Genomic DNA, 16,686 nt, shown 5'->3' with positions numbered 1-16,686 from the left:
CTTGTCTGTGTAACAGGACAACACACAGATGCACATAAAAGTGCAAACGTTGAAGTCGAAAGCAGCCATTCTCAGTACTACATACACCACACAAAAGAAACTAAATCTCTAGCTCACAGGTGACAGCTCAAACACAAGGGACCAGTGTAGAGAGAGTATTTTATCTGCAAAACCCATGAAAGGTCATACTGACCTCTACCAGAGACAACACCTAGTAACAACCATGAAAGTTAAATTCTGACATAAAATGCATGTCTCTGAAATAAGTTTGTAAAATGAAAGCAACGTGACCCACAAAAATAGCTATTTATTATCAAAACAGTATAAAACTCAAAATCTTCTTTGAAATATAACTTAAAAAATACAACACACTTAAATAAAACAGCAAACTCGGGCAGGAGCTTGCTCATTCCGTCACAGAAGATACCTTACGATTTCTCACAGAGACAACTGAAACACTGGTCATGTGCACCCCAAGACACAAGTGTTCACATTTCAGCTTGAATCCATGAATCCATTCTGTACTTACGAGCACCACTTAGGGAGCTTCCTCTGTCAGGAGCTCTGGGACAAGGGGATGGCAGCTATTCGAACAAACCCTCCATGGGACTCATGGCCCAGCAGTGCCCCGGTCACTACAACTCTGATGACAAGGTCAACACCTGCTACTCTTGTTGGTCAGTTCATTAAGTCCTCCTAAGCTTCCTTGCTGGCAAACACCTCAGTGTGTCAGCTCACACCTCTGGGAACCGTGGCCCACTGGAGCGCTCGCTGGTCAGCAGGGGCAGGTCAAGAGTCAGAGTTGATGTCCTTGCAGAGCACAACAATGTCCTCCTCCTCACCACGAGGCCTGTCCTTTACAGCCTCACAGATCATTCTGACATGAGCGAGGAAGGTGTCTGGCTGCTGGGCCCCCAGCCAGATGTCCTTAATGTACAGAGACACCAGGAATGCTGAAGAAGCTGGGGAGAGTTGGACAAGGCCATTAGGATGGGTACTTGCTCAGATGGAAAGCAAACCACCACCCACAGTGCACCAGGGCTTTGCACAGCTGCCAGACACACTATGCCAAAACCTGTGGAAACACAGGTGTGCATGCAGAGAAAAACTGAATTTCCCCCTTTCCTGTCTGATCATTTTAAAGTTTACTTTCTTCTGATGAGTGCATATTGACTTTAAAAAAGAAGTTACTCCAAGTCCCATCCTGGTCAGGGCCTCATGCCCAGACCATCACTGACTTGGCATTTAGCATCTCAAAGAGCATGCTTAGGAAAAGCATGAGGTGTACAGGCACAAAGACTCTTTCTGCTGCAGCCAGATGAGAACGTGCAGGCTCCTTCTGCTCTCAGAAGTGGTCACAGCCCAGCCCGCTGGCCTTTTCCCTACCTGTGAAAGCATCCATTCTCCCTGATGGAGGACATACCTGCCACTCCATCTCAGCCACCAAAGCTAAAGCAGGTCATTATCCACTCGGTATTACATCCACGCCCCTGGATGCTGAGCAGAAACTGCACGTGTGGGTATGTGGTCATTATGTTCTAAGGGGTGCCTGCCATCCATCATAAACATGACTGTCACTAAGGAGGAAGACTTGCTCTCCCTTTACATTCCCTCTCTGTGACTCCAGTCTTGGTGAGGGCCCAGCTAAACGTCATAGCACCAAGCTGAAGTCACTCTACCCTGCCGCCCCCTCCCCCATCTTTAGTTTTGACCGAAGGGCTCACATTACCTCGCTTGGCTTCATTCTTTTCGTTCAGGCAATCAAGGCACAGGGCCTGCACCACTGGGTGGAAAGGACTATCTATCTGGCCCTGGGCCACCAACAACTGCAGCATGACAGTGCTGAACTCGCAGGCCACATCCTGTGCAGGCCCTACCAGGCCCTGGGTACTGCAGTGGTGACTGTACAGCCTCAAGATGCCACTTTTCACAGCACTGTCCCTGAGAAGATCTGCTACCACCACTGGATGTGGCAAAATGTGGCTCTTGAGCCAATCAAGGAGTCTTGTGGCCGCTGCCCTGCTGAGGGGACACTCAGCCAATGACCGCAGCACCCAGTTGGCCACCAAGGAAAGAGCAGCATGCGTAGAGCCCAGTGTTTCACTTCTGGGGGTAGCCTGGCCCACAGACTCCTGAGTGGGTTCAGGGATGGGGACAACTGGACCCCAGTGAGTCAGTGTGGACTTTAGGAGGTTCTTGCACGTCTCCAAACTAGATGCTTCCAGCTCAGGCTCAGCAGTCTCTTCCACTTCTCCAGGCCTCTTCTTTCGGCCTCGTGGGCCTTTGGCATGGGAAGCTGTTACTGGCTTGTTCTTATCCTTGAGCATTTCTGTTAAAGACAGAGAGAAAAGGTGAGGCTGGGGTACCACATACATACAGTGTGTGTGTGTGTGTGTGTGTGTGTGTGTGTGTGTGTGTGTGTGTGTGTGTGTGTGTGTGTGTGTGTGTGTGTGTGTGTGTGTGCTTGTATGTGTGTGCAAGCAGTGTTGGATCCCCAGAGCTGGAGTTAAAAGTGTTGGTGTTGCTTTGATAGAGCACTACACACTCTTTAACTTTGTGTTTTAAGACCGGGTATCTCAGTGGACCAAGGCTTACTCATCTGGCTGAACTGGCTGGCTAAGCAAACATCAGGGATCCATCTGTTCACATCTCCCCAGCACAGGGACTATAAACATGCTTTGCCATGTTCAGCTTCTGTGAGTTCTGGAGAGCCCCCTCAGGTCCTTCTGCATGCGTGACAAGCACTGTCTAGGCGGCACTTTCTCCCAGGCCTTCTCAATCTGTTCTCGAGTTGAGAGCAGAGAACAAGGTGCAAACAAGTCACTCTTAGGCACCTCCTTTACAGGCGAGAACCTCAACACTCCTATTATTGTTTGGATTGTCTACATCCCCTAAAGCCTCTGTGTTTTAGGTTTGCTCCTGGCAAAGCCATATCTGATGGGAACAGCAGACGTCCTAAAGCCAGCACAGCTGTTTGACAAAGATCCAGCAAGGCTGAGCCACATAATGGCTGCTGTGCCACCTTTGGTTTTCATCCCCACCTACTGCATACTTGGAATGCTTTTACTATTTGAACAATTTAGGGATACTGGATGGATGGAAAATTTCTTATGAATCAATTATGCCTTGTTCCAGGAGTATTGCTTCTAAACTCCCCCAGAAAAGTCCTGAACTTACTACCCTTCCTGCTTTTAAGGAGATATCCTTATCTACTTGAATGTCTTCCTTATGCTTGGAGGTTGTGACACACATAAGGGACCCAGAAGTCTCTTTATAAGGCTATGAGACACTCTTGAAAATTCTGTCCCTGAACTTACACAGGAACAAGATACTCAAAACAAAGTAAAATCAAAAGTGTCAACAAGATTCATTGGGCTAGTGGAGTTGGCCACAGTTCAGATCACAAGCCTCTTCCCATTATACACTCAGGCAATTACATGGCACAGACAGCAACAAGGTTGGATTAGCTGAAGTTACCTCTGCCCTACACAGAGACTCGTATTCATGAACAAAGAATGGAGTGGAAAGATGACACAAGAGTAAGAATGTCAGAACCTCCCCATCTTAGAAAAGTTAGCACATGCTGAGCCACAATGTTGTCATATGACCAAGGAACAACAGAATGCCAAGATTAGACACACAGACTAAATCTATAAAAATATAAACACTGTGTTATGCCAGAATTTGAATAATAACTGCAGCAGCTTTGGCTTGAGGATATTTCTTAGGTACTCTAACCATTAAGAGTTAATAATACACGCCTTGGACAGGACAGTATGCCCAGGATGGTTTGAAGATTGTTTTGGTCTAGTGTCCTTGTACTCACAAAAGCTACCAGCCTGAGAACAGGCTGACATATGCCTTTAGATTCATAAAAATTGGGTCATAGGGTTGATGAGTAAAAGTGATTATGAAAGATAACTGTGTATCAATGATGTCAAAACTTTAGAGAAAATGATTGGCACTGGTAAGTCTGATCTGTCAGTTTATTAATGATGACAAAAAGATGAATAAGAGAAAATATTAAACACATGTCCAAAACCAAAATTGATATGATCTATGTATTGGAACAGCATGAATGTATCCCTGCTTACTAAATTCTGTACAAATAAAGAAGCACTCAGGCTGCTAGTCAGTCAGACTGCAAGATTCTCCAGACCACCATTGCCTGGCTCACTTCCTTCCCTCACCTACTCCTTACACTTCCTGCTGGGACCTTCGTCTCCACAGGGGATGTGCTCCCTTCCTCTCTGTCCAGCTCTCCTAAAACGGAACTAAGTGTCCAGTGTCTGATTGCTCCCATCGCCACTCTTGCATCCACCCATCCTCGGGCTCTGCTCTCATCCGGAGCTGGACTCCAATATGCTCTCAATGCAGCAGAGTGTTGAAGTGAATGGCTCAGGGGGGCCCTGATCTTGGGGTGAAGGGATTAATACATGTATGTACTTACAGTTTAGCAGGCTATGGGAGATGTGAAAAACTGGGAAGTAGATCCCTGGCAGTGTACCCTTGAGGGTGGAGCTAGTCCCAGGTCCCTTGTCACAGAGACATAAAGCTAACACACTTGGGTACCAAATTACTTAAAGGCAAAAAAGGCCACAGGCATTGGGGCTAGACTTGAAACCCAGGTCCTCACTTCCACCCCTGTGCCACATCAGCTCTGAACTGTGGCTAAGTGAGGGCAGCCAAGGAGATCTAGAACTTACTCATTAGGTCCTTGTCTTGGTGCTGCTCAATGATGGCTTTCAGGGCTCCTTGGAGCTTTGTGTCTCTTTCAATGAGGCTCCACTTATGTAAGAGGACTAGGACATCTTTGGTGGAAAGTGTCACCTTGTTCACAGTGAATCGACCCATGTCCTTGAAGGTCTTTAGGATGGTGGCCCGATAACTCAGCACAGACTCGAGAGTCCAAAAGAAGTTGATCAGCTGGGCAGAGGTCAAGGCTGGCCTGTTTGGAAGCCAATGTTACAGACTGAGGAAAGCTGACCCTGTCCTGACCAGCCCGGCAAAGTCAGGGTCACACAAACTACACTTCTTTCTAAGGCCAAACCAGTCTGCACTCAGGACACAGCAGAGGGAAAGTGAGGCACTCTAGAGAGATCTGGAACCTCAACTCTGTGCAGGAGGAAGAGAAATCTCTTTGGAAAGCTAAGCTGAATGGGAGACACTAAGCAGAAGATGGAGGGTCAGGGCCATGGGAGTGACACAGAACTCCCCTAGGGTGCTGATTCCTCTCTAGCCCAGGCAGCCCTGTTCAGTATACCCTATAGGCAAAGCCTGAATGATGCTCAGTGGAAGGATGAAAGCTTTCTGTAGTTTTAATGTCACCTGCTACACACAAGGTTGAATGTTAGATCATCATTTCCAAGGGCTATCAGCTGTCGGGCAGCAGTGTGCCAGGCAACCCCAAAGTAAGAGGTATGATTGTCCAGCGGAGTCTTAATTAATTTGGGACACAAAACCAACTGCCCTGTTCTTACCAAAAAATGCCTCCATTCTGAGCCCCATTCTGCCCCTCCAACACATGTCAGCTCCCAACATGAGAAATCTAAGTACACATTTTCTCCAACAATGACTCTGAGGAGAATTCTGGTCACAGCGGAAACCTGGAACCCGACTCAAAGATCAGCTGACAGGACTGGTGAGCTCAAGGATCCGTGTACATGTGCACCTCTGGAGGCTGGAGAGGTGGTGAGGAAGGCTTGCAGGAGCCCTGGCTAAGGCTAAGGTCACAGGAAACATGCTCTTCTGTGAGCCCTCATTTGTTTAAGCTTGGTGGGGGTGCGGCAGGGGCATAACCCAGATGCCTTTCCTGCTAACAACGCCCTAGCATGGTGGGTTCTAACAGCCTGCTAAGCCTTCAGGGTCTCCATGAGAACCTTGGAGACTGAAGTGAAAATAAAGATGTCCCGATGCTGGCACAGTACTCTAGTCCAACCCACAGCACACCATGGCTCAGGGCTCACCTGCTGGGTGTGAGAAGGGTGTGGTGACCCCAGATGACAGAAAGGGATAACAGCAAGAGCCACCATTGCCTCCATTTGCACAGCAGGCTTACCTCAGGTGCTTTGTAAGTTCCATGAGGACATACAGGAACTCGTTTACAATGTGCAGGGCAAGCATCTTCTGGGACTCGTGGGAGCCAGGCTGGCACGTTGGCTGCACCCCTTGCTCTGGTGCTTTGTTACCCAGGTTGGTCACCCACAGGGTGTGTAGCAAGGAGATCACGTTGGAGAGCAGCTGAGTCTCCACAAACCTGAAACCAAACATGGCAGCAGCCTAGATCACTGTCACCCATCAAGGAGTCCAATTTGTGAAGGTGAGATGGGGACCACACAACAGGGCAGAACACGGGTGACAGCCCTGCCTGCCTTCAACAGTCTGACCTGGTCTCCCCTCAAAGTGTATGGTCTAAGTGAAAACAAGGCTCCTGGTGTAGAAACACAGCATCAAGACAGGATGAGGCCACCAGACCACTTTCTAAAACAAAACTGTCTCAAGTCCCTAAAGTACAGTAAGAGCAGCATTGTGGTTACAGTAGCAACTTGAGCCCAGGAAAGGCTACTAGTCAATTATGCCTTTTAAAAAATCTGAATGTCCTAAAGTTGTTGATGTTGGAAGACAAGCTTTAAGCTGTTTCTTCCTTTTAGAAAGATTTTATTCTATTTGTCTTTTTGAGGCAGGGTCTGGCACTTTAGCCCAGACTGGCTTTGAACCCCCTGAAATCCTCTGGCACAGCCTCCTGAGTAGTGGAATTACAATCACGAGTCACAAAGTCTGCACAAGAAACTTTAGAAAAATATCTTTTTAATGCCAATCTCCTCCGGCAGTGCTTATTTCCAGGTATCAACACCTAGTTTTTATATTAGGGGTAAAAGATCATTTAAACTTTGGTTAAAAACAAATCAGTGAATGGCCACCTTCTGCAACACCGGGTTATAACGTAACAGTGCCACAAACCTCTGGGAATGAGGTGCAGGCATCCTTAAGAAGTCATCTCATGTTGGGACAAACAGGACAGTTAAACATGCAGAGCTCCCAGGGCTAAAGCTTGAGCATGTCAAGCTTTTCAAAGAGCTGAGAATTACTTCTGAAAAATGAACAGGAAGACCCAGTGGTCCCTGGGTGTATTACAGGCACCCTGTCACACACAGAGCCCTCCTGACAGTGTTGCTGTGTCAGGGACCCCAGCCTCACACAGACTCACAGTGATGGAGACTATGAGGAATGACAGGCGTCTTCTGCCCAACCCCCTACCCAGTGCTTGAGTAGGCATCTATCCTCACTGGGCATTCCAACAAGCCTTCTAGAACCAGAGGCCAGGTGACAGCATACTGTGTCAAACCCTATATAAAGCTGACCCCAATGGATGAGTATGACAGAGAAAGACAGGAAGGCCACTGAGTTCTGCCAAAGTGGACACAGCTTTGCTTCAATCCAAGGCAGACAAGAGACACTGAAAATTAGGGTTAGTGGAAGGGAAGAAAGGCCCTCTGGCTACTCCCAGGAGCTGGACTGCAAGCCCACAGGAGTATCAGTGGGACACCACTGCACACAATCTATTGATACTTAAACCGTAGAGATACCATGAACACATAGCTCATGCAAAAAGTTCTTACCTGCTCTCCAGGATGTGTAAAATCCATGTTAAAAGGCTATAGTCACGTATGATTTCATAGGCAGATCTGGTGATGAGGGCAACATTCTGCAGAATTTCCAGAATCCAATTCTGCAAAGTCCAAAAAGTCACTCCTTAGAGGACAAACAAACTTACTTGACCAAAAGTGGTTTTTCCTCCCACTGGTTTAACTTTTAATAGTTTTTAGATAGGGACGCACGCTGGTCCCAGACTCCTGAGGGCTGGGATTACAAGCATTGCCACTAGGCCAGCTCCAAAAGAGTGACCTCAAACTGTATCAGCATGCAAATGACAGAAGACAGACTCCCAGCTGTCAGGAGGCCTGGGGAGAGCCTCACTTCTGACAGTTAATCATGGAACTGACCAACAGCAGACATGTACCATGAAAACCACATAGCTCAGATACATGATGGTCCAGGTGGGACACAGCATAGACCCCAGACTTTCCAGACCATCAACACAGGACTATCCTTAACTGCTTCTAGGCACCTCAGAATTCTCTCACTATAAAAATAAAAACTACCAGACTCAAGTTCCATTTATTGCAATGTGGTTCTTCATCCTGACTGTAACCCCTCACATCTTACATTAAGATAGAAACAAAAGCTTGCCAGGTCAAGAATTAATCCAGGCACCTAAGCCTTTTCCCATTTACTTCTTTCAGCAGTGTGTATATTTAGAAAACATAAAATCGGCTCTTGGTCCCAGGGACAGTCAGGGGTCAGGGCAGACTCACTGGTTCCTATGCACGGTGAGGGGAGGCAGTCCCAACTCTCGATTCTTATTTATTATGATTTCCCAAAATCAAGGCAAGTTAAGAATTAAGTTTTTAATTAAAATTCAGAGTGCCTTTGACTTTTAAAGTTTTAGTGACAACTGTAAACTGTCATTTACTTAGATGATGATGACCACACCAGATAGTGAAAAAAGACAGGGATCCAGCCTGAGATGCCACTCTACAGCTGAGAAATCGGTGCATGGTGGCAGGGATTAGGACACAAGCAGTTGTGATCTCACAAAAACAAACAGAGAGTCAACTTCAAGTCTGGTCATGCCTACAATCCTGGTGCATGAAGAGGCAGGAGCAATGCTGCAAGTTCAAAGCCAGCAACATGAAATGCAGGCTTCAGGCCAGCCAGGGATACAAAGTGAGCCCTTGTTTCAAAAACAAAGAGTAAATTACAGAAGAATAATATAACCGATATGAACCAATAAAACTGAACATACAGCGTGACTGTACACAGGCCCACACTTAATTTATTTGGAACATGGTTCACGTCATGCATTCCAGGTTGGCCTTGAATCCTCCTGCCTCAGCCTCCTGAGGGCCGGGGTCCTTCTGCAAAGGCCTGTGTCTTCAGACACTGTTGGGAGCCAAATCTCAGGGCTGGGCATGAGATCCTAGGCCATGCTTGGCAGGCCACATAGTTAACCTTTACATAGCAGCTCCTTAGAACCTCAGCTCAAGAAAAGAAACAACTTGACCCAGTCCTCCACCCACAGGCTCAGTCACCTAAGCAACCCTCCCTGGACCTCTTAGTCATAAACTCTTTACCCTGCCAAACATCCTCTTTGTGGCTTCCTAATATTCTGCCTATACCAACACCTGGTGCACAAACAACTCATTTTGCCCCTCCCCATATCCTGACTATATAAGCTAGCCTGAGAAAAGTAAAGTTTGCCACTTGATCAGAATCCTGTCTTGTGGTCGTTCTTTCTGCGTCTCTTGTCCCCATTCCCTATCCCTGACTCTCTTGCCCCAGGTTGATGTCCTGCAGGTCGGGACAAGACACTACATGCAAAGCTAGGGTTCCAGGGCTCCTGTCATTCATATGGGCTCATTTGCATTTTGGCTTTTTGGCCAACTCCACTGTGGGCTTATGACCAGTAATTAGCAAAGAGGCAGAGGCCTTTCCTCCAATTGTACCATACCCTCCAAGGGTACAGTAAGAAGGTTACAAAGAAAACTGCCTGTCATGGGACGAATAATGCCAGACTTCACACACTATACCCATGCATCACTCAGCTGGAGCGAGTCCAGAGAACACAGTCAGCTGTGCAGGGAACCAGAGGAGCATGCTCACCTGAGCCACTTCGTCACACAAGGGGCTGCTGAAGAAGGCCAGGATGATGTGGAACACCCCTCTCCTGGAGCACAGCTCATAGCATTGCTTGTCCCTAATCCCCTGACGCAGAACTCCCAACACCCATTCTTGTTCAGTTTTTTGCTAGGTAGAGAAGAAAGAAAGCATTGTTAGATAAGTTACAGCCCTTTTGTTGGATAATCAAACAGCACTGTTTCCAGGTGATGGCCAAGAGCTCTGCTTTTACATCATTAAGAGTCTCATTCCATCTTTGATTCCATTATCCGCTCAGAACTCAAAGGCCAAGTCAAGTTAAACACTCAGCCATGTTTAAGTGGGAGGGAGTTTTACAGAAGAGTATGCAATTCTCAGTCCAGGGATTCAGCAAGGAAATACAAGAGGATGCTGCAAGACTCCGGACTCAGACTCTGAAGGAAGCAAGGCCTGTGTTTGGCTTGGTGGGGCAGTACCAACTGTTCCTTTCTATGGCCTGGCTCTGCACTGTTTGTGTAATGGTACTGTGTAGCAAGATGTATTACTGGGGAAGACAGAACATGTAGGGGCTGAGCAATCTTGTCCACGAGTCTCTGGGGACCTTGAGGACTTGGCAACACTACCTGGAAGTCAGAGCTGTAGAAGAACTGGTAGAAGCCTGGCAGTTTGTCCATGTTCAGGTTCTCGTGAGACAGCAGGAACTTGCTGATCTTCCAGTACATGTGCTCCTCTGGAATACATGTAGACAGTCACTGACAGCCCCATGGTACAGTCACTGATGGAGTGTACACTGTGGGACAGATACCCAGCAGAGAGGCTCTGCATCCTCTTGATTACTAGGGCCTCAGAACCAGCATGACTGGAAATGCAAGACCACTTCTCCACACTAGTTTCTCCACTTGGCTTAGAAATGTTTCCTGGACTTGGCCACAGAGACAAGAGCACAGGGCTCACACTGTCTGCTTCTAGCCTCTCCTAGAAAGGAGCTGACCCAGGAGGGAGGCTCAGACATCTGGCTCTGGGATACAAGGTAGGGAGGGTACACATGTCCTCTTCTTGCTGCAGTCTCAAAGTCTAGCTGGAGGGCCACTGGTCACCAACACATGACCTTCCTTGGCACGAGGCCTGATGTGACGGCTATACCCAGGCACCATGGGCTCAATGGGAGGCTACAACCATGAACATCCGATCTCTGCTGTATTTTCTCCTAACAGACTCTTCTAAATCAGCCAAGTGGTAATTATATAGCCTCCTTCACAAGTTTCCAAGGCAGGGAAAAATATGTCACACAAAGCACGTGACAGATGAAAACCAGACCTGAATTCTAAAAGCAACTTGACTACACACTAACTGGAGAGGCCTCAGATGGTGAGGAGGTGGGGGTTGTTTACTCAGCTGAGATTATGACCTTGATGGACTAACAGAGCCCTGGGGTAACAACCTTCTACTGGTTTTTCTCTGATTAACCCTTCTGGTGAATAAAGATCTGTTACATGCATGTCCTTTCAGAGGTGGCTATTCCCCAGGAGCTGTGTTCTAACATTCTGGGTCACACTGTAGGTGTGTTTTGTTTGTCTGTTTTTCCTCCACCGGAATCTATGAGGGTACCTGGTTTCAAGATCTGTAGTGCTGCCTTGGCAATGAAAAGAGCCAGGGTAAAGGGGAGCCTCAGGTTCGGAGCTTTAATTCCATTACGGACAACATCCAACAGGTACAGAACCTGAACAGAGGGGGGAAAAGATCAGCATTTTCAGAAAGTATCTGCTTTGTCACAGCTTTTCAGGGAGTGTATGTTCCTTAGAGCAGGACACTGTGTGCCTTCCTTTTGGAGATGTTCTCTGCCCTCTTCTTTTAGGAGCTGGCTTGCACAATGCGCGAGAGAAGCCAAACAACGCTCCCTGAAATGGTGACCTGCTCCTGTCCCTCTAGCACCACTGGGTGTGGGTTTCTAGGGGTCAGATCGTGTGGATGACAGTTGCCTTCACCACTGAGTTTAGACCAAAGACACATTCAACAGAAGGCAAGCCATTTTCTCTAGCCACAAGAAAACTCTGCAGGGGAACCCTTTCCAGTGGGCCCTGGGGTTAGAAGGCAGCCTCCCAAGGTGAGCTATGCCTGATCAGGGCCTCTCACTCACACCTTCTCTACACTCCTCCTCCTGCCCAGGTGACAGCAAGCTCTCCAAAGCCTCATCTCCACAGTACATCCAAATCCTACTCACCTGGGCCTGTTCCCGGAAGCGAGCTCCCTCCAGGTGAGAGTAGTAGGCTGCTAGGACATAGTAGGCGGCAGCGCGCATCTGGGGATCATAGCTGCTGAGGGCTGCGACAGTCAGACCCAGAGCGTTTGAATCCAAAAATTTTCGACAATCCACCACAAACTCTACAGAAAGTAAATTATAGCATTAAACACAAGATTCAAATTTCATGATTCTTGTACAGCCTACAGGATTCACTTTCATTTCACTCATTTCATTCCATCAATGCCAGCTGTACAGGCTGGACACAGAAAACACATGCCTCTCTGGCTGCTAAGACTGGACTAGGGTATCTTCCTTTCTGTGGCAATGATTGCCCTGTTTCTAAGACACTGGTCAGTTCTAACCACAAATTCTCCCAAAGCACTGAGGGCAAGTGAGGGCAACACGGAGACCCACTATAAAATCTCAGCACATCAGCAAGGGACCGGCTTCCAGGTCCTAACTTGTTCAGCCCTGTGCCTCTGTCCCATGTTAAAGACCAGAAGGAACAATAAGTTGGGACACTCAGCCAGAGCAAACCAGTGGGGTCTAGACCCATTCTGTATGCAATGGATTTCCCTACCTTTCCACTCTGGCAACCCTCCTTCCTTTATTCTTTAAACACCCAACAAAACCCGTTGTAGAGTGGTTCACCAGGCTTAAACAAAAGCAACAGTCAAAAATGCTGGCGCTGGGGGCCAAGTCTACCACACATGGCCATGAGGTGATTCCCAGCATTGATGGGGACAGGGAGAGCCTGCTGGCTGACATCCTTCTGCTCTATGTGAGGCCTCAAGACACCCCCAACTGCTCCACAAAAGTGTAAGACAGATGGATCACATACACAGGGGACCAATCCCAGACGCTCACCAACACAACCTGTATCTTGTCAGCTCCACTTTAATGGGAACTCAGGCCTTCCCCCAGGAAGAATTCTGTCAAGGAACCTCAGAAGAGAGCTGTTTCCCTTACTGAGAAATGAGTAACCTGATAATTCCCCACAGAGATATTTTTTAGATTGAGTGGCCAGTGACCCAATCAGGACCTCACAGAAGCAAACTGAGACACGTGTCTTCTGTGAACACTCTTGGGATATACTATCAAAGTAATATGTTTAAAATTGCACGTCAAGACAAAGGTGGAGAGAATGAGGGCCCCGGCAGCTTCTGGAGGTGGTTACTGGGATGCTGGAGATGAAAGCTGCTGTGGAACAATCCTTTATGTACACCGTGACTATGTATTACTCTCATTTCTTTAACAAAGAGCTGACTGGCCAACAGCTAGACAGGAAGAGATAAGGAGAGCCAAATTGAGAAGATGCTGGGAAGAAGGGTGAGGACGAGTCTCCAACCAGACGCACAGGAAGCAGGACATGTACAAAATGAGGTAACGAGTCATGAGCCGCCGCGTGGCAACAAGTAAATAGAAATGGGTTAATTTAAGTTATAAGAGCTAGTAAAAAACAAGTCTAAGCTATCGGCTGAGCATTTATAATTAATAATAAATCTGTGTGGCTGCTTGGGACAGAGCTGACCAGCGGTCCCAACTAAAATACTCCACCTACAGAAATACACTGTCTGGGACCAACATCAGAATAGGTCAGTGATTTAGAAGACTCAGGAGAAACTATCTAAACCCAAATACAGAGAAAACTATCAGAATCCAAATACAGAGACAACTAGCTAAACCTAAATACAGAGGGGGAAAAAAAGATCTAAAAGCCACAATACAGCAGTGAGCAGCAGGGCAACTTGCAGGAGGCCAGCAAGTGACCAGACCTGAAAAGAACCTGGAGACACAGGGGCCACGCTTCTCTCAAGCCAACCCAGCTAGGCTGTACAGTGAAGAAGCTACAGCAGCAAAAGTCAGAAACAGAAGAAAATTATGAAAAACTGAGGTAAAAATAATAATCATAAGGTTTATAGGCAACCAAAAAAATGTTTAAGAATAGTACAAAAGCCAAGTGCGCTGGCTAGTTTCATCAACCTGACACAAGCTAAAGTTACCTGAGAGGAGGGAGCCTCAGATAAGATTGTGCTGTAAGCAAGCCTGTAGGGATTTTCTTAATTAGTGACTGATAGGGGAGGGCCCAACCCATGCTGGGTGGTGCCAGCAGTCCTGGGTTCTATAAGAAGGTGGACAAAGCAAGTTGTAAGAAATAAGCCAGTAAGCAGCTCGCCTCCATGGCCTCTGCATCAGCTCCTTCCCTGTTTGAGTTCCTGTCCTGACTTCCTTCAATGATGCACTATGATCTGGAAGTTTAAGGCAAATAAACCCTTTCCTTCCCAACTTACTTTTGGTCATGGTGTTTCACTGCAGTAACAGAAACTCCAACTAAGACACTAAGGAGAAATGTTCTATACTATGGATAGCCTCTTACACAATGCATGAAGCAAAGTCTTCTGGCTGGAGGGTAAACTGTGATCAACAGTATAACATGAGCCCCAAAGCAACCACACCCACCCTTAGCAAAGACAGAACTGAATGAGAGCTGTGATTTCATAAAGCGTACATGGTGTACACACTCCAACTAAAAGATAACTTCATGTTATCAAGTACACACTGCTTATGGGAGAGAATGCACGCGTTAAAGCACAGACTGGAAACAAAGACTGGGAAAAGAACAACCAGGTGGTAACAAACAGCCTCAATTTGACAATTTCTAACAACCGATGAGATGAATTCTGATGTGGAAAGAGAACCAAAAAGTTTTATAAAAGCATCAGACGGTAGATAAAATTAATAATGCTTTGGAGAACAAATGTATTTAAGAGATAGCTACATAACAAATATTCATGAATAGAATATGTTTGAGAAGGGAAGAAGAGGAAGGATGCAGAGGTCATGAGGCAGCAGAAGGTTGAGTCAGGTGTAGATTAGAAGAAAGGATATGTGATAGGTAGGGTTTTAGTTGAGGGGGGTGGTGGGGAAGAAGGGAGGGAGAAGGGAACTGGGATTGTCATGTAATTCAATCTTACTTCTAATTCAAAGAAAATAAAAAGAATATGTTTGAGAGAGAGAACAGTCAATGAGAAAAGCTTGAACTCTGGTGGCTGGGATTATTTTAGTAACTACTGATGCTCTAAGACAAATGAATTTTCCACATGTCTATGAGGAAGAATCAACTTCCTGTTTTGGGACTTTCTCTGCTCTCTATGGTCTTGGCTTTGTACTTGTGGAAAAGGACTGCCCTTGGGTGCTGAAAATACAACAGACTATTTAAAAGTGGCTACAAATGCTGTTCTGTTTTAAGAACCTTTGGAACAATAATTTGGCCTTCTAAAACCACCTTTAAAATCCTTAGACGGCCTACTAGAACAATGACCATGGATAACATCAAAAGCTCCCAAGTTTAGTGAACACTGACGGTTCTGTGGCTCGGCTCCAGCCTCTTTTTATATGACACCCTCAGTCATGCACTGCAAGAGGCCCATCAGAAAGCAGAGTCCACAGGGCTGTGTGCTGGGCACCTGGCAGTGGCCCTCAGCTCACCCTGTGCCGGCTGCCTTGGCAGACCGCAGTCACATCCTGTCTAGCACAAGAACTGCTGTGGAAAAAGCATCTGTCACTGCCCTTGGTAACAGCCTTGGCTAGGCATTTCTTGGCCAAGCACTCAAAGAGGAAAGGTAGTAAGGTTACAAAAACAAGTTTCCACTCTACACAAGGGCTAAAAGTGAAGCAGTAAGACAGAAGACTCACAGGCCTGCCGCAGGACAAGGTCAGCAATACCTGACTGTGGTGGAAGCACAGACTGCTGGGGCCTCCCCCCCCCCCACCACACATCCACACATGCACCCATGTGAAAAATAATAATAATAATAAAGGTAGAAGACAGATGCAGAAGTTTTTTTTTTTTCTGTGTGTCTTAAAGTTTTAACTTTCTATCATTTAAATTTTAAAATTTGAATGCATTATCCAACATTAAAAATAATTAAATTCTCAATTCTGGGGAAAAAGGAACAATATTACCCCTTGTTCTTCCAATTAATTATAGCTAAGGAGCTTGAACATAACATTAAATAAACCCATGGACAGGCAAGATGACTGGAAGATAAAGGTGTTTGCTGCGAGGCCTGGCAACCTCAATTGGATGACTGGGACTCATCCTTAGTGTTGTCCTCTGACCTCCACGTGTGCTGTGGCAGGTGTTCAAAACATCCTATACACAATAACAAGGACTAATTAACAAACCAAAGCCTATCATGACTGAAAGGGCTCTAGGCCCAAGGAATGACAAGGCAGACTGTGCCCCGATGGTCCAGATTTGGTGCTGAAGAAACCAGCCACATATTCAAAACAAACAAAACCCTAAAAGAGTGGTTTTCTGACGGAGGACTAACCTGGGAGCCATGACAACAATTAACAGCAATATGACTGCAGAAGGCTGGCACACTCACCTGGCCTGGTCAATTCCCCAAAGAGATGGAGAAGAAAGCAGGGGTCATAGAGGCTGTCGAGGTCCACTCTTCCAGTATCATCCTTGAACACCAGTGGCTCCCCTGTGTCCTGAAACAGCCAAGCCAACAACATGCTCATGGATATGATCATTTGAATGGTGAAACCCCCCCCCCCCCCCCCGCCGCCACACACACAGTCAGAGCACACAAAGCCTAAGCAGTTCTATAAAAAGCAGAGCTTTCACATGATAATATGATTTTTGAGACTTGCTTCAAGAGAAGCTTGTGAGGCATAATAAATAAAACAGTGGGACCAGTGGGACCCAGCTTCAG

The 16,686-nt window shown here is 46.7% G+C and overlaps 1 protein-coding gene across 2 annotated transcripts in view; it reads right to left on the bottom strand.

The window, feature by feature from the left end:
* Window positions 1-287: 287 nt before the first annotated feature.
* The window catches only part of Urb1 (URB1 ribosome biogenesis homolog), a 57,019-nt gene continuing 40,620 nt past the window's right edge, over window positions 288-16,686 (bottom strand). For both annotated transcript variants that reach the window (XM_035444324.1, XM_027415571.1), the window contains exons 30-39: window positions 16,354-16,462; window positions 11,939-12,099; window positions 11,326-11,437; window positions 10,341-10,447; window positions 9,724-9,867; window positions 7,620-7,729; window positions 6,059-6,256; window positions 4,707-4,948; window positions 1,730-2,329; window positions 288-962 (exon numbers count right to left, since the gene is read on the bottom strand). In XM_035444324.1, coding sequence (XP_035300215.1) covers window positions 790-962; window positions 1,730-2,329; window positions 4,707-4,948; window positions 6,059-6,256; window positions 7,620-7,729; window positions 9,724-9,867; window positions 10,341-10,447; window positions 11,326-11,437; window positions 11,939-12,099; window positions 16,354-16,462 — 1,956 coding nt within the window. In that variant the 3' untranslated portion in view covers window positions 288-789. The remainder of the gene's footprint in view (window positions 963-1,729; window positions 2,330-4,706; window positions 4,949-6,058; window positions 6,257-7,619; window positions 7,730-9,723; window positions 9,868-10,340; window positions 10,448-11,325; window positions 11,438-11,938; window positions 12,100-16,353; window positions 16,463-16,686) is intronic.

Source organism: Cricetulus griseus, chromosome 4 (genome assembly GCF_003668045.3).
Source record: "Cricetulus griseus strain 17A/GY chromosome 4, alternate assembly CriGri-PICRH-1.0, whole genome shotgun sequence".
NCBI lineage: Eukaryota > Metazoa > Chordata > Mammalia > Rodentia > Cricetidae > Cricetulus > Cricetulus griseus.
Note: the sequence above shows the minus strand (reverse complement) of the source record. Positions and strands in the feature narration are given on the sequence as shown.